The sequence below is a fragment of the Acomys minous genome (genome assembly GCF_964271855.1).
Source record: "Acomys minous genome assembly, chromosome: 8".
Classification (NCBI taxonomy): domain Eukaryota; kingdom Metazoa; phylum Chordata; class Mammalia; order Rodentia; family Muridae; genus Acomys; species Acomys minous.
In genome coordinates, this window is record NC_140489.1 from 113,241,354 (window position 1) to 113,260,141 (window position 18,788).

The 18,788-nt window shown below is 42.3% G+C and overlaps 1 protein-coding gene across 1 annotated transcript in view; it reads right to left on the reverse strand.

The window, feature by feature from the left end:
* Positions 1–18,788, reverse strand: part of THUMPD2 (THUMP domain 2 tRNA and snRNA guanosine methyltransferase) — a 37,022-nt gene that overhangs the window by 17,489 nt on the left and 745 nt on the right. The window contains exons 2-6 of the mRNA XM_084791899.1: positions 10,371–10,506; positions 8,233–8,636; positions 7,296–7,373; positions 5,019–5,071; positions 938–1,025 (exon numbers count right to left, since the gene is read on the reverse strand). Coding sequence (XP_084648025.1) covers positions 938–1,025; positions 5,019–5,071; positions 7,296–7,373; positions 8,233–8,636; positions 10,371–10,506 — 759 coding nt within the window. The remainder of the gene's footprint in view (positions 1–937; positions 1,026–5,018; positions 5,072–7,295; positions 7,374–8,232; positions 8,637–10,370; positions 10,507–18,788) is intronic.

The following is an 18,788-nucleotide window of genomic DNA, read 5'->3' on the forward strand; positions in this document are numbered from 1 at the left end:
GTCACACCAGGGGCAGTCCATAGGTAACCAGTAAGACACCACACCAGACACAAAGAGAAGACAGAAGTGGAACTGCCATGCCTCTTTCAGGATGTTTTCAGTGAAAGAGACAGGGACAGAAAAGATCAAAACCAGGTGTGAGCCTGGGTGTGGTGGTAAACTGAAAGCAGGGAGGCTGATATAGAAGCACAGCCACAAGTTCAAGACCAGCCTCAACTCTAAAGAGTGCTCAGGAATGTCTGGGAGAAAACAAAATCAAAACAACAAAAATCCTCGATCTTGAAAATAAAAAGCAAGGCATGAGATGATGAATAAAACAAGAGACATGGTAAAACCTCAGCTGAGCTGGCTAACCCAGATGGAGAGGGCTTCCACAGCCAAGAGGCAGCATTCACAATAAAATCAGAATGTTTTACAAGGAAATCCAAAACTTAATGCAAACAGTGATATGGGGAAGTTTCAGAATAGCTTTTAGATAATAACACACGAAGTAGATATCACACAGAATATTTCTTAATAAGAAAATACAATTTTCTTATTGTCAGTGGAGCATTTATAGACTGATAAAGTGCTTGGATATAAAGAAAACCCACCTTTTTTTTTTTTAAACAGGTGTAGGTTCTATAAACCAAATTTTTGGATTATGACTCATAAGGTTAGAAATAATGAAATGCAACTCACTTTGCCCTCAACTTTTCCAGTCAAAATGCTTACAGAAGTTCAATACAGAAAAGCAAAAAAGCAAGAAACAACAAAAAAATATAAACTGTAATAGTTTTAAATCAAGTGGTAACTGTAAAAAATTGAAAGACAAAGGGGAGAAAGGAAATTAAGACCATAAGAAAAACGCCAAACAGAAGCAAGCAGGATGCCCACCAGCAGGAGGCTTGAGTTAACACCTGGCTGGTGTGGAGTGGGATACAGGCATCCTCCTGACCTTAATTTCCGCAATAGATGCCATGGCCCATGCTATGGTCGACCGCAGCCCAGCTGTCTGGATGTAAGTTCTGCTGGCTAAAGGAACTCTGCAAGAAAGACAACAGGCAGGTAGCACATATTACTATATGCAAAGGAACAGGAGACAAAAGATGGTAATTTTGTCTCCCCATGAGAAGCACTTCAACATATCAACCAGACACACTCTCTGAACTAAAGGATGTTTTAACCTCCCTATTAAATACCTTCTACATTGGGCCCTTTGTTTAACCAACCAGTGTGGGATTTAAGAATAACAAATCTTTCTTAGACAGCTGAAATTTAAACTCTCCTATGTTCAGGTTACATGAAGGAGATCTCTGACTTAGCACTTCCCTGTCTTTCTACACAGAGCAGCTGGCGTCACCGAGAGGAACAGGCCTTTGTGATCTGGTGCGATACGGGGACTTTATAGTCTCTCTGTAAGCTTGGTTTCTGCTGATTTGCTCTTTCTGAGAGGACAGAATGAGGCAGGAGCATACATGTGAGTCTCTAACTCTCAGTCTCAGCTGCGGCACAGGCCACCCTACACCTATCCTCAGCCTAGCTACCAGGTGCCTACGCTTGACAGACTTCAAAGTTGATAAAGTACTGTCAGACTATCAGGTGTCATTTCTATCGTTCTGTGTAGATGTAGGTCAGAGGTCAGTCTTGGGTGTTGTTGCTCCTGGGAGGCTGTCACCTTGTTTCTCCTGCTGATTAGCCTTGGACTGCTGAACAGCAAGTGCAGGGACCTGCCTGTCTCTCCCTCCCCGATGCTGGGGTTCTAAGGGTAAAGTCAGGTCTTCTGGGGGGTGTAAAGAGCACCTTACAAACCAAGCTGCCTCCCTGGCCTCCATTTCTGCCTTTCTAATGCAGTGAGCAAGGGGCATCGTTTTGTAGCTACAATTTGTGGGTAAGATAAATAAATAATGATTTCAAGAATCTGTGCTGGTGTGTTTTGGGGTAGGTTTATTTTAAAACCAGTGAGAGGGCTGTCATGCAAAGTCACAATGTTCTCTGCATCCTTCTAAAAGCCTTTCAACGGAATCGCTCTCTCCCTTAAGCTGCTTTTGTCAGAGTATTTTATCACCGGAACAGAAAAGGAACAAAGACACAAAGACACAAAGACAGACTACCATTGCTACCATTGCCTGGAAGCTCTCTCCCGCCTCCTGTCCACTGGGGAAGCCTGACTTAGTCCCTTCCCACCTTTCTTTTCTCTCCTTCATACTTGCCATCTCCTCCTTGCCTCCCTCCCTCTCTCCTTGTCTTCTTCTCTGATTTTCTTCTTTCCTTCCTTCCTTCTGACACAGTCGTGTTATGCAGTCCAGGCTGTCCTGGAACCCACCATGTACCCAGAGTACCCTGTGTTAGATGACAAGGACCTAGCTGTTCCGGTCTCTTAGGTTCTTTGCCTACCTGCAGCCCATTAGTTAACTCTTCCCTAACTGGTCAAGCAATTATCATTATGTGCCAGACTGATTTCTTGAACTTAACCATCTCACTCGGAGACACGGTTGTTTCGCCTCAACCTAACTGAGTAGATTCCTGTTACTCTAGTAATGTTCTGATCTCTTCCTCACTAGTCGCTGGATAGTTTCAAAAATAAAAGCTAGAATGTTTTCAGCATGCTCTGAATCCTAGAAACAGTACCACACACTGTCACACTGTCACAGCGGCTGGCTCATCGAACCCTGACCACAAAGCTAATTTAGTGGTTTGAATGAGAACAGCCCATAGGCTCATGCATGCTTGGTCTACAGCTGGTGGACTACTGAGAAAGGATTGGGAGGTGTGGCCTTGTTGGAGGAGGTGTGACACTGGGGCTGAGTTTTGTGGTTTCAAAGGCCCACACCAGATATAAGCTCTCAGCTACTGCTCCAGGACTGTGCCTACCTGTCTGCTGCCATGCTACTCACCATGATGCTAACAAATGCTAATCCTGTGAAAGTGTAAGCCCCCAATAAAGACTTTCTTCTAGAAGTTGTCTTGGACGTGGTGTTTTATCACACCAATAGATAACCAAGACAGCTATAAAGTAGGTAATATTATTTTCTCGATTTTATAGCCAAGAAGAGATGCCATAAACGTGTTGGTACAGGTACAGTTAATGTCCTTGAAACGTCAAATTGTTCTTCAAAAGATTGGAACAGTTGTTGTCTTAAACAAACAACCCGTTTAGGAACTACTAAGATACTGTGATGTGGCCATCAGACATCCTGGCTATCTTGTGCTGCTTCATAATTTTCCACTTTCTCCCATGGCGAGGGCCACCATATTGTTCCTTTTATTTATACTCTTGGAAAACATTATTTTCAGCCAAGTGCACTGCTTTCCTTCACCAAGGCATTTAACTCAACCTAACACAGGATATCAATTGTAACCTTATTTACACTCTGCATTCCAGTTCTGTGTCTTAATTTTTGGTAACATGTGATTTTAAACTTTTAGCTTATTACCAATTATTATTGGAAATAGTATATGCATGACTTCCTGTGTTTCTCAAGTATGAAAAATTTTGGAGTAGTAAAATTTAATGACTTAAAACATTTACATAAAGTTATATATACTTGTTGAATAAATGTTTAATAGTTTTATATATAATTAAAAATTTTAAAAATTACTTTATTTGGTGTCGGAACCTAAATAATATCACTGTTGCATTTAGTACCACAAGGGTAGAGATATTCTTTTTCTAGTCAGTTTCTAGATTCACTTATTTGGGGGGAGGAGGGGAGGGGCTGGGGGTGTAGTTCAGCAGTACCACATCTGTACTGAACGTGAGTGTAAAGCCCTGGGCTTGACCCCAGCATTGAGGTGGGGGAGGGAGATGAGAGAAGAGGGAGGGGGAGGGGGGAGAGGAAGAGGCACAGAGAGAGACAGAAACTGACTGAGACTTACTTTATGATACGAATCCTTATAAAATATATGTTTTATGTTTAACTGTTTGACTTGGCCTTCCTACCTTTGTTTTGGTGATCATAATTATTTATAATTAATAAATGGAATAAATACACAGCTCAAATGTAATCGTTCTGCAGTCTCTCCCATTCTTTCTGTCAGCCAGAGGCAGAAGGACTGGGATTAAAGCCATCCAGGACCTCGCTGCAGGGCAGCCATCTTGGACTGAAGAGCAGGCAGTGGGGCAGCTGTGGCCCAGGGAAAGCGGCAGCCACCACGGCAGGCGATGGTTGCACAGGGTGGCAGTGCTAAGAACTTCCATCTAAGTCCTGCTCCTTGCTGGTGTGAGAGCCTGGTGGAGCCTGCCATATGGCCAACAGTAAGCAGGGACACCGTCATTCAGCATTCTTGGGCATCTCTGCCTTGTGTTGGCCAGCTGCAGAGCTCACCACTGGATAAGAGCCATTATAACCACCTTAAGCAATTACAAACATATTCTCGTTTAAGACAGAAAACAGGAGCTTTTGGTAAATGCAGAATTAACAGAGGGAGGCATATAAATCACTATATTGAGTGAATAGAGTTAGGTACACAGGCATTTAAAAATGCCATTACTATTTACATGCTTTCAAGACCCTAAGAATGTCTATTTGCATCTACCAGCTTTCTCCCCAGAACACCTATAAAGCAACCATTGCACGGTAAGAAGTCAGTGGGTATGTTTTTTTAAAAAAGAAATTGAGCTTATTTAGTGCTCTGACTAAGTAGAGAGACACTTGCAAATGATTTTTAAAATGAGCAATAACCACTCGTAATAAAACAATCACGGCAATGAAATCTGGACAATATTTGATATGCACTTAAGTAACTATGCTTCATTTTCTTTTTAAATTACATCGCCAAGATGCAACAGACTAACAGTTTTAGCTTACACATGGGCCGGTGCAAACTACTTAATAATAGAAATAAGAGGCATTGTTTCGAGATTTATCCTGCGATCCATGGATGGCTGTGGTCAACCCTTTCTCAGCTTGAACCAGTCAGATCAACACCCACCCCCAAGCCAAGACCTCAGCATCCTGTCTGCCTCGTCTGCTGTGTCAGTACTCCACACTGCACAAGTAAAAGTCAGTTCTTAACTGTATACGCACAACCGTTACCTGAGCAGGGGAATCCCCACCACACAGTAGGCATCGCTTAGATGCATGAAGATCTGAAAGGACAAACGAGATGTCAGGATGGCACAAGAAAACACACCAAGTTACTGACAATCTGACGCATCTGTTTTGCGTTTCTATAACCTGGATTTTAATAACAAATGCAAGACCTACTTGCCATGTCTGGAAAAACTCTACTTGTTGTTGTTGTCGTCATCCTTGTCATTTCATGAAAAAAAAAAAAGTTAAGGTCCAGTAGCAGGTAAGCTCCACAGAGTCATGTGTCGAAGAACTCAGCTCTTTCCGCACTGGCACGCTCTGGCCCGTAGTACCTGGATGGAGCTTTTTACACTGAGGAAGATAAGACTTCCTCAAGCCTAGTCTAACCTCAAGCAAGACTTGCAGGCACGCAGGGCTGCCTACCCCAGTGCACAGACAGCTCACAGCAGCGGAAGCTTCCCCACGGCAGGGTGTCTCCCTCTCTGCAATCTGCAGGTGAGGGTCCACTTAGCTTCTATCGCTGGAATAAGCACCAAGACCAAATGCAACCCTGGGAGAGGGGGTTTGCTTCACATTAAAACTCCAACGTCATATTCCATCACTGGGGGAAGTCAGGGCAAAACTCAAGGAGGGACCCTGGAGCCAGGCACTGAAGTAGACGCCCAGCGGAACACTGCTTACTGGCTTGTTCCAGTGCTTTGTTCAGCTTGTTTTCTTGTACAACTCAGGACCACCTGTCCAGAGTGGCACTGCCACCTGCAGTGAGCGAGGCCCTCCTACATCGCTCATTAAGACCCATGCACAAGGCAGCTGATGAAGGCATTTTCATTGAGGCCTCTCTTCTCAAGTAACTCCAGCTTGTGCCAAGCTGACAAAATCAAAACAAAACAAAAACCTAGCCTCTTTCCTTCCTTCTCTTAGGTCTTGAATCTAGTTTAACATGCCATCATTAGTAGCCCACATATAAAAATGGGAATTTCTCTTACTTTTATAGTCTGATAAGATTTACAGACCATTCTAACACGCTGACCATGTGGTCCTTGGTACTCTCACCCAAAGCATCTTTTCCCCCTACTCGCTGCTAGAGGTTGAACATTGAATCCAGGGCTACACAGATGCTGGGTAAATGCTCTACCACCGAGCCACACCCCAGCCTGCAAGGTCGGGTTCTGTGTTAGCACTTTCACCAGAGTCATTCCATACGAGAAATTTTAAGATTTACCTTGTCCCACATGTGGACAATTCCTCCATCAACTGAAACATCACAGCTGACCTTTCCAATTGTATTGATTAAACATTTTAGCAAAATTACTTAATAGAATTCTATTAAACTTTTAATATATATTGATCTTCTTTTCACATACCAAATATCAAGAACAGCTTCTCCCTCTATAAAACTAATTTCCTATCAATTTTACAGAATAAAATTTAAGATTTGTTTCTTAATCAGTTTGAGACACAAATTTTATTGTATGTGGCTTTAACACCAACTATGCTTTTGTATGGTAACTTTAAACCATTACAGCTATTATTAATTGCATGAGGTAGTGGACAGGAGCTAAACTGAGCATAGTTTTGTGAGATGATTTTGACAGCGTAACACAGCTAGAGGAGAGAAGAGGGAGAAAACAGAGAGAGAAGACCAAGTGAGAGAGACAAGACCATGCCCAAAAATCTGGGGGCCAAAATATTCTAGGTACACCATAGAGGTGAAAAATATCAAATAAAGGACACTCCCATCCCCCACCCCCACACAATCAACAATTCAGAAAGAGTTCTGACATCTGGCCAGGTCTGTCTCCATATAAACTTGTACAGAAATTATTAAAACAACTGTCTGCCTGCCAAATCAATTCATAAGATGGTTTTCAAAATACAGGGAAGGCTATTTTTTTTGTTACCCTGTATATTTATTTGTTCCTAATAAAAGATAAACATAATCCCAAAAACCCAAGGCCACTAGTAACAATAACACTATATTTTGTGATTCTTTTTGTTATTACTTATTTTCTTTAGACAAGAGCCATAATTTCTCATTAAAGAGATTTGTTAATCATGCAGCGACCATGGAGAGTGCCTCTGCAGCATCACTATAAATGCTCTCTTCAGCTGTGGCCAAGGGACTCCAGTTTTCCTTAGACACTGTCTGCACTATTTGGCTGTTGAAGAGAAACCAGTGGCTGGATCCATGCAGACATGGTTTTTCTAACTGAAGTTGACCTGGAAAGTACAGAAAGTAGACAGTGCTGTTGTATAGAAATTAAGATGGATAGTCATTACCTCTAAATTTGGGTTCCTCAAATCAGCCTTCCATCCGAACTGCCTCATGAGAGCAATTCCAACCACTCTTCCTATCTCCTGCAAAGTGGCAAGTTACAGAAAACACAGGAACGTAAGAAAGAAGAAAGTGTTAAAACAGAAAAAAGCTAGTAGCCTGAGAGAAAAAACCAAGTCATGATGGTAATTTAGAGATATTAAAATATACCTCCAAAGATTGCCTATGCACAGCAACAGGGCTGTAATTTTACTTTCTCCATCTTTCAAACCCTTTGAGATGTCCTTCTACCTGTGTGCAGTCTCTACTCTGGTAGTCTTAGGTGTGTGACATAAGACCCTGACCTGATATGGGATCCTTCTAATAAAGAAAATGAAGGCACACTAAAAGATTAAGCACTAACTATTACCACCCTTTATGTTTACACTTGACCAGGTCAACTTCATAAGACTCAACTTTTAGGGTTTGTGAGATTCTAAGTTTAGCTAAAAGACCCAGATCAATTTTGTGCTATTGAACTTTGTAAGGGCCAACTGATGAGGCCTTGGGATATAAAGAGGTGTCCACCCTTCCCTAGACTGTTAAGACTTCACATGCACTGGTGTGTTTGTGGCCCTGATCCAGTGACAAGGCTATAAACATCACATGGTGCAAGGTGGTTCTCAATAAGCATACAAACGTAGTGAAGAAGAACACCGACATATTAAGACTGCAGCATTGGGATTTACAAATGCAAAGGACACCTAGGAACCTAAGGGAACCTTTGGCAGAAAGCAAAAGAAGGCCGTGACGTGGAAAGGCACGCCATTTCTGAGCCTCTGAAGCTGAGTTAAGAAGGGAAACACATTCTTATGAGGTCAGACCTCCTCATCTGTCTGGGCCACGGTACCTACCTGTCCTATGCTCTTGGAAAGTGGGCTCCCACTTGGGAGATGAGCTTACCTGTCCAGTAAAGGCCTTTCTGATATTCCCACTGCAGCGACAGGAAACCCTGAAAGTCACGTCCTCCTCCTCCTCGTGCTGAGCACCAGCTGCCCTCTCCTCGGCATTCTGGAGTCCAGCAGCTCTAGTGACAGCAGCCCCCTGCTCTGGTGAGCCTTCTGGTACTCCGTCCTGCTGGCCTTCCACGTGACTCCCATCAGCCACCTCTCTCTCCTCTACTTTTAATTTCTTAGCAATGGTAAATTCATTTTCTCCCGCTTTTCGTTTTAGTGGGTTAGCATCCTTTTGAGGAACTTTTTCTCTTTTTGTATCACATTCGAGAAGTTTCTTCCAAAGTGAAATGCCCTTCAGCCAACTTCCTGGATCATCATTTATAAGTCTTTGGATTTCATTCAGTATTTTTCCTAAATAAACAAAAGGTTCAGTTTACCCATTCCATCTTCGAGCTTTATAGACAATTGTCTGTTATATTCATTAACTCCAGACTTCATGACCTTTATTTCTTTAAAATACTTTATTGAATTGCTACATGACCAAAATTTCACTTTTATTTAGAAGTTATATAATTTGCCCTAAAAATATAAAACAGAATAAATTTCACTGTCTTACATTCAGAGTTCTAAGTTTTATTGGATTTAAAGAAGTCCCATGTATTACCTTATGAAAGCCATATATCTTGTGATAATATACTCAGCCAGATTGTGAGATTTTTCTTTCTTTGTTTTTTCTAGACAGGATTTCTCTGTGTAGCCCTGGCCATCCTGGAATACCCTTGCTTTGCAGTCCAGGCTGCTTTGAACTCACAGAGCTCCACCTGCCTCTGCCTCCCGAATGCTAAGATGAAAGGTTTGTGTCATCAATGTCCAGTCAAGATTGTGTGTTTATTCAAAGACTTAGAGAACATAGTGATCTTTGAGAAAACAGTAACCTTGTCCATAGTCGGGGTTGGGGGAGACAAAAAGAAAAGAGAGGAAAAACCGATCAGGGTTAAAACAAAACAAAACAAAACAAAACAAAAAAAACAAGAATAGGAGCTGGAGAGATGGCTCAGCAGCTCAGGTCCAAAGGTCCTGAGTTCAATTCCCAGCGCCCACATGACGCTCACAACTGTCTGTTTCTCTAGTTGCAGAGGATCGGATACTCTCTCACAGACATACATGCAGGCAAAACACAAATGCAAATAAGTAAATTTAAAAAAATAAAAAACAAGAATAAACAGAAAAATACAGAGATCAGAAACAGAGCAGCTGAGCCTTGGACCCATTTCATTTAAGACGACAAAAATTTAACATAAATATTAAAATGAGCTCCCATGAAATCAAACTTCAGAACACAAGCCACTTATAAGCTTGCCCAATGAACTTTAATCTTTTCTTATAAACAAAAGCCACTAAGATGATCTGAAAATTATCATTATAGTTCCTTCAATATGACAGTATATGGATATCTGGAAAGAAATTATGTTAGGCCCACAAATCCTCAGGATTCTCTATAATTTTTTTTGAGTCTTGATTTCTTACATTTGCATTTTTCTTGAAATAGCTTCTTATAGATTTATGTAATTCTTTGATGTCTTATGCATACAGCAATCAGAGAGAAGGTTAAGGCAGTGTTAAATCCTGCAGTTTCTGCCTTTTTAAAACGGCTTTAATCACGATCTTGAAATTATTTATACAACATAATTTTAAAGTTGGGGAGTAGTTACGAAATCTCCTAAGCTCCCTTTGTACAGGGTCATAAGTTTGTTGAAAACACTTAAGGTTCTAGGAGAAGAAAAATTTACTATGTAGTAATTTTCCAACTATATCACTCAGCTAAAATTCATTAGATGACAGTTTTTATCAACTTGGGATGTGCAATTGTATTCTGGTTATCATAGGCTTTGAAATCAGATAAATAACAACGGGGCATATTTATCTCTAGAAAGAAAACATGTGAACAGTAAAACCCAGAAGGCGAGAGGCAGTTTCCACGGAGGACTGATGGTGCCTGCTATAGATATGTGACAATAACAGGGGACTAAAACCTCTAACGAACAGTGGCACAGCATGAGTGAACCTATGAGTGTGAAATGGAGACACATATTATTGAGGGGGCAGCCTCGCAGTGTCATATAGCAGGTGGGGACCATGCTGTACCTTTGTACAGAGAGGAAACTGCAATCGGAAGCTGCTTCTTAATCAACAGAAACAGTCTTTCTGCTGACTTCAACTTCTTCATCGAGGTCAAATCTGAACAGGTGGTGAAAAACACTTTTCCTGAAATATATTCAACCTAGACACAGAAAAGCAGATATTAGTGTGGCCTGGGGCTCAGAATGAGGACTACTTCCTTTTTCCCTTTCATCATGTGTGGAGCATCTCTCTGAGGTTAGGTTCTGCAGTAGGCACTGCCACATGTATTTTTCCTTTAAACACTTAACTACCCTAAGGTAGATTTTATCATGCCCACTTTCCATGCTGGAAACCGACATTTAGGGTGGGCTAAGTCATCTGTATAGGGTCACGCGGTCAGACTATTATGTTCCTTCTTGTAAAGTACACACCCATGTGACTACAAAAACGAAGACAAAATATTCAGTAATCACAACCAAATTTTACTCACTGCTTAAAAGCAGGCAAAGAAAAGGCATTATGCACAGCATAACTCAGCTGTCTAGACCAAGGTGGGTGTTTACTAAATACTCTGTGTCTACCAGGGGACATAGGACAAATGATGAACAATAATGCAACAGACATATAAAGTAAGATATTAAACTCATAAGACCACCTGAGTTTAACCCAGGAGGACATAAAAGGTTGAACTGATTACCAGATGTACTGATAAACTACATACTGTGTGAGCACTGAATATGGAAGCACCCATCTTTCTAATGTTGGGGAGGAGTCCTGTAAGAGCAAGGATGCAGGATTCTAACGAACAGGAGCAGGTGCAGAAGCAACAAAGACCTGGCTGCAGGAAACTGGCGGTATCCTGGCGGCACTGGCTGAATTATGCTGATTGAGAATGTCAGGGGGACGGATGGCGTAGCTCAGGCCAGCCTGATATATGGCCGTGAAATTCTGAGTACCACAGATGGTAATGGACAGCCATTAAAGAATTTTGATGAAAACTAGGACAGCAATGATTTAGCTGACAGAAAAATTACCTTGGAAGGGGCATAAAAGACTGGGTTAAAGAAATGTGGTGCTGGAGGGAGAAACAGATTACTGAGGTAGAAATGATGGGGCACATGGCCACGGAATAGGAAAATAGATGGGACTGAGACATACACATCACACAGAAATAGTCTTTGGGATGAGCTTGTGGTACGCTAGGCAGGAGGGACGCGGGAGACTTGCTGATCCACAGGGAACTGAATGTGGTATGGCAAAGTGCACTTGGTGCCCTAGGAATCCTAACCCTTCTGGCTGTCATAAGTTCAGGAAGGCTATGGATTGTCTTGGAGTTTTCCTTTTCACAATGGTCATGGTGGACTGACATAATCCTAAATTATCTGGAACTTAGGCACCAGGGAATATGGGGGTACCTTGTGGTATTGGTGTATACCCCAAGGGTCATGTGTGGTGACACTGAAAGGTGGCAGAATTTTCAGGTTTGGCCTAGCAAGCAGTGATTGGGTCACACAAACCTTGAAACCAATGCTGGCCACCTGGTTATCATTGGTCTCATGACAGTAGCTACTTCCCGGGAAAGCAGGTTGCTATAAGAGAGAAGCTTCGTTCCTACCCCTCTGCCGTAGACACGGCCCTCCTTCCGACAGGCTCTCTGAGCTTCTCCACCTCCCTGTGACAGATGGGCGTGGGCACTTCAGACACTGCCCATGCGACATCAACTTTCCCCTAGCAGAATGTTACGTTAAATAGATCTCTTTTCTTGGTTTGTTACCTAGTACCAGCTATTCTGCCACAGCATGAAGAACGAACTAAGAAACCACATGCTTAAGAAGCTATCATTCAGGGTTGGAGAGATGGCTCAGCGGGTAAGAGCATTGACGGATCCTTTGGAGGAGCTGGGCTCGGTTCCCAGCACACACACTGGGGCTCACAACCACTTGTGACTCCAGGTTTAGGGATCCAGTGCTTTCTTCTGACCTTTGTAAGCACATGGCCCACACAAGCTACATAGACACACATGCAGGCTAACAATCAATACACATAAAATAAATCTATATATAAAAAGGGTCATTATGCAACTTAACTTAAAATCCTTGCCAAGATCCCAAAGGAAAAAAAATCACTTTACTGAAGATGAAAAGTTTTAGACTAAAATAATGGGACAGAAGAGATGGTTCAGTGTTAGGAGCACTTGCTGTTCTTGCAAAGGACATGGTTCCTAGCACCCAAAGGGCTGCTTATAACTATCTCTAACTCTAGTTCCAGGGGATCTGATGCCCTCTGTTGGCCTCTAAAGGTATTGCATGAATATGATACAGAGAGATTAAAGTAATGAAAACAAGAAAACAAACATAAAAATCTAGATCAGGGATTTTACTTAAGTAGTCAGTGATTTAGACATTTATACTTCCTTAAATATTCAACAATTTTTGCTTCTTTTACTTATTTGAACGTTAAAGAAAATAGTTTGCATAATGAGATATTCTTAAAATATCTCTTTGTTTTTTGTTTTTGTTTTTGGAAGGCTTATTAACAAGAACATGATGGGGTGTCTATCAACTGACACAACTGAAAGGTTGGCATATTCAGGACATCACATCATGAGAACACTATGCTGATTAATTAAAATACCAAACACATCTAAAAAACCCAAAGCAATGTTACTGTCTTTAGCATTTCCATGAGGGTTACCAGTCTTTGTACATGCCATGGGCACATCATCACAAGTAGCTTACTAATTTAGTCACTGTGAAAATCACACAGTCACAGAAGTGAAGAGAACAGTTTTTTCATTGTGAACGTTGACATTATTTCAAAGGAGGAGGCAGAATGAATTTCAGTACTTAAGACTTCACCAACTGCTAAGGCTAGGATTTCCCCTTTCCTCCAGCTTTTTTCACCGGTTTTGGGGTAGGATTTGCTCTTATCTGTAATTATGTGTGTAGATAAATAAATACATGTGTGTTTGGGTGACATAAGAGGTCATAGGTTATAGGCAATTGTCAAGTATGTGACGTGGGTGCTGGGACCCTAAACTCAGCCCTCTACGAGAGCAATATTGTGCTCTTAGCATCTCTCTAGCCCTACAGTTTATCTACTCACTTAAACTACTTATTTGTGTGCATGTGTTTATGCCACGTGTGTTCGGGTGTCCATGGAGGCTAGGCGGGTCCTTTGGAGCTGGAAGCGGGTTGTCAGCTGTCTGATGAGGGTGACCCCTGAGCTGGAATCCTCTGGAAGAGCAGCAAGCACTCTGAACCCCAGAGCCGTCCCTCCAGCACCACCCCGGTCCTACTTTACATTTATTTATTCTGTGAATGTATGTGTGGAGGCATGTGTGCCACAGTGCGTATGTGGAGTTCTGAGGACAACTTGTCGGTGTCAGCGCTCTCCTTCTACTATGGGGTCCTGGAGACCGAACTCAGACTGCTATGCTTAGCAGCAAGCACCTTTACCCATGAGGATATCTCAGGCCTTGGCTTACTGCTTCTAATTGATCATATTCAATTATAATATTATGGAGCAATGTGGCATTCTAGAATTTTCATCTTAATATTTGTTATTTGAAAAGGCATAAGTTTTTCTCCTGTTTTGAGTCAAATGAAAATGAAGTGTCCGAACCAAGTGGTCTAATGTTTAACATCTATGCAGATGAGCTAAGAGCCCTTCCATGCCGGCGTGTCTAAGCAGTTAGCATATCTGGCTTTCCTTTCACATTTATAGAGTTAAGTTTAACCTGAACATTAGTAGATATTTAAATTTAGGCAAACCATAATATCATTGAGAGGGACAAAGGTTCTAATTCTACTGACACTATTTAGCTTTACGATGGAGTTTTAAAGTACTAGGTGATCTTTTATGGTGGTATCTGAGTTTGTTTTGGTTCATTTTTTAAGACAGAATTTAAAAATAGATCTAATTTTCAAAATGGCATCAAACTGAAAAGAAAAGAAATGCACAGAATCTTGAAAAGGCATGTATAATCATCCCGTCCCATGGAAATGATTACGAAATAACCCCTTAGCTTTAACTATCCCCTACTGTCATGACACTATTAAACGAAAAACTGGTCAGCCTACTAAAGGCCTGGGCTAACAGTCTCCGCCGTGTGGATCCACAGAGATCAATGGACCGATGGACAGGAACCTCTGCTTGGCTAGCATAGCATCACCTCCCCTATGTTCAGTTTTATCTTAACCATCGCTACTATGATCCTTACCAAAAATTAATATTTAAGACATTACATGTTGTTATAAGGAAGTTTTTCTGTACTTGAGGTGATCTGAATGTGTGTATTAAGTACTTTAAGGTACCCACACACCTTTAAAGACATCTGCCTCACCACTGGAACATGGGGACAGGGCCTCAAGCTTCAGGCTAGCCTAGCTCTAGACACAAATTACAGGAAATGCAGAGGACAGAGTCCCAGGTTTCCCTACTTACATACACAAACTTAAAAACAAAAGTGATACTATAAAAGAAATTCACTTTTGAATACTAATTAGGTTTCTTAATAAGGAATATTTTTAGCCATTACACTACATACACTGCTATGAACATCATAATTTAGTGATACATGAACAAAGATACAGATGAAATGATTCCTGGGATTTGCATCAAACTATCACGGGTTGGAAGTGTGGCAGGGGGGACGAATGGAGCAGAATTCACTGTGTGCTGGTCTCTAAGGCAGCCGGCTGATGAGCAGGGAGAACTCACTGCATTATTCTGTTTGTTTTTGTGTCCATGAAAACAGTTAAAAGGAATACACAGGAGGCTATCTGCTGCAGGCTTTTTCGGAGGATCTACCTGAGCGGCAGCCACCTGGGAAAGGACGGCGTTTTCATGTTCAAATGCTAACACCTGGGCTCAGCAGCAGAGCAGCGGAAAGGAAAACCTTCTGGGGCTGGCACCTTCAACAAGCTTCCCTGGTGAGTCTTAGCAGTCACTAAAATCCTAAAAACCCTGATTAAAACTGAGTGATTATCTTCTAAATGTAAGCACTCACTTCTGAGTTAATTCGTTTCATAAGTTCAGATTTCTGAATATTAATTTTCTTCCAGCAAACCGAAATCCCTAGGAGACTCTTCTCCCCACAAGAAGGAGTTTTAAGCCTCCCCGTGCAACACATTTTGTAGGAAAGCATTTATGTAGCACCAACTGTTTGCCACGCATTCCACGCGATCTGTCTTTAACTGAATGACACCATGGACATTAAGTGTCAGCCAGGGAAAAGTGATGCTTAGAAACCTGAACAGTTTATCCGAAGCCACACATCTGCTGAAGAGCAGTGCAGGAGTTGACCGTATGCTCTTCACTATAGGCGTAGCTCTCACTCAGTGCTACGGGGCAGGTCCTCACGCTGTCCTTGGTCCCCTGTGTCTGCAGAAACCCCCTCGGTGGATTCAGTGAATCTCAGACAGAAAACACTTAGGAAGTAAATCTTGTGTCTATACTGACAGACTCCTTCCTTGGTACTTCCTAAACCATTTGTTTGATCACTGACACAGCATTAGTGCCCTCATTTCCTGGACAGAGTTCACATGTGCAAGTTACGAGCAAATACTACACAACCGTGACTATAGATCTGAGCAACCCTGCATTTTTTTTTTTAACCCTGTATTTTTGTACAGAGAACAGGGAGGTGTCTTAGACTCCTCCTCCTCAGATATGAAGGCGAGGCAGACTACAGGGACCCATCTTGGGGCAGAAGGTAAGTTTACTGTTACAGGACTGTTAAGCAATGATGTTGATGACAGAGAATCATGTTTTCCCAACAACCCTCTTAATGTTTGTTTCTCCTTTCCATAAACTAAGATGTGGGCTGGGGAAATTTGACTCCCTGAGTGCTTTAGACACTTCTCTGGTACCCTGGCTGTTTCTAGCAAGCTCTGTCAGTGAGTAGTGTAGCCGGACTGCCTTGATACCAATGTGAACACTCTGGACACTTCATGGAGGTCTTGAGGAAGATATAACATGACCAGAGCTGCTTGCTGCAAAAGCACAACTCATTTAAGAGACTATTTTGGCTGTGGCTTTTCCAAACGCCTTGCATTTAACAGCTGAACCATTTCTTCAGCCCATTGGACCCTTTATTGACATTACAAGTCTTGGTAAACTAGACATGACCCTTCTTACCCAGCATTTATTCTTAATCAGGTGGGGGGTGGGAGGGCACTTTGCCAGACAGCCCAGCAAAGGGCCAGGATTGGTCCAAACACACCTTCATTTGCATGAGGGGCCTTGCTAGGATTAGTTTCATTTGTAGGCAGGGCTGTACTTGATGGATGTAAATATACATCCCCACCTCATCTCTTTATGGTTGTAAAATGCAGGCTGTTTAGCTTTCTTCTGAATCCAGCTGGGATAAACCCTTCTGTGCTGCCTCCTGGTGTTACTGCAAAATTAGTACCAATAAAAGGCTTCCTTTGAATGATTTTTTTTCTTTTTTTGCTTATTTTTAATCTTCAGCACTAAGGTGGGATAAGTTGGTGACACACAAAGCCGGTGGCAGAAGCGGAGGTGGCAGTCAGATTAGAGGCTGCTGCCCCCAGAGAACAGCCAGGAGAGAAATGACAGAGAATAGAAGCAAAACAAACAAGGGCTCCAAGGAGCTAAGATGAAAAATGGTGGGTGCCCTGGTTGCCAGAAGACTCTAGGGAGCCGCCAACCTTAAAGCTCAAAGGTCTCAGGCTGTAACACATGCCACCAAGGGCTCAGGGTCCTTTAGGCCCAAGAGCTATATACATGGCACCCATTACTTGTTCCTGTGGCTCTCTGCAGTTGCCACTCACTGCTGCTGAGCACCAGGGATTACCAAGGGATCAGGGCACGCCTGGTGAGTAAAGCGCAGAGGAAAGTGATAAAGCTCCATCTTGAGTTCCTGAAGCCGCAGAGCTGCAGTTCTCAACCTGTGGGTTGTGACCCCTTTGGGACGGGGTGGGGCAGGATGTGTGTATCTAATGACCCGTTCACAGGGTTGCCTAAGACCACTGGAAAACACAGAGATTAACATTACAACTCATAACGGTAGCAAAATTACAGTTAGGAAGTAGCAACAAAAATAATTTTATGGTTTATGAGGAACTGTATTAGAGGGTCACAGCATTAGGAAGGTTGAGAACCACTCCTATAGAGGCTTCGTATCTAAAGACTGGAGCAAAATGTACCTCCCCATGGCAGTATGAAGCTGTTAGCCTCTGGACCTGCCTGCCAGTCCAGTTCCAAGGCCTTGGGTGCTCAAGATCCTAGGATTGCCAAAACTAGAAGAGCTCTCGCCTACCTGGCTAGGGTTCCAATGCAGGTAGACAGTAAAGGACCCAGCTGACAGTAACGAAATAATTCAGCCTAGTGGTAAAATACATGGGCTTCGGAGTTAGATTCGGACACACGTGTCTGTCTCCTTAAGTCTTTGTAAAATGGAAGTAAAGGTGACACATCCATAATGTAGCTCAGAGGATTAAATCGTAACATGCGTACAGTGTCTACCAGCTCAAGCGCTTGGGAACTGTCAGGGCAATCCTGAAGCAACAACTACAGCAACCATCTCACAGCAGCTAACGGGGAGATTCCCCTCTAGTCAGAGCCGCTGCGATGTAATTGAGGGGTGCGTGGATATCTCTGTCCCTAAAGCCAGAGCAGGGAAGAATATGAAAATTCTCTTGGCATTTACCTGCTCTTGCTGACAAGAAAGTTTCTCTCCTATTTAATTGAATTCTTGCTGCTTACGTTTTCCTCAAATGATTTTTCTCTTTAAAGGAGACAAACAGGATCCTTTTCTCTAACAATCTCAGATAAACAGATCGGATCACACCTTATCATTTCTACACTAAGCTCACCAAGTTAGCAGAACAAATCCCTGGGCAGCACTATGTATGGGCACATGGCTCGCTGGGTTGGACATCATATAGGCATGCTTGATTTCAGAATATGAATATCACCGCTGTCATTTTGTAGTTGCGTGACTTGAACACATGATTGGATTCGCTAGTTAAGACTAGGTAATAAATACTCTTGCAGAGGACCCATATTTGGGTCCTAGCACCCATGTTGGGCAGTTCACAACCAGCTCCGGGGACATGAGCCGATGTCTTAGCCTTCTGCCAGTATTCTGCATTAACACGAGCACACACACAATTAAAAACAAAAACAAAAACAAAAACAAAAACAAAAAACCCCAAAACCTTTAAACCCTTGCTGAATGCAGAGACTATTATAGAAAGACTATTTTAGATAGTATTTAGATAGATAGATTTAGTAGTGCAAGTCACAAATGGCAGTGGTCTGATATGGCTGATGCCATTCGTGGTAACTCTCTCCGCTGCACCTGTGCACCATCGCAGAAACTCCTTTTGCAGGCTTCGAACACTGCTCGTAAGAAATGAGCAGCTAGTTCGGTTTTCGCAAGCTTTCCCTTTCCAAGAACAACACATCACACCC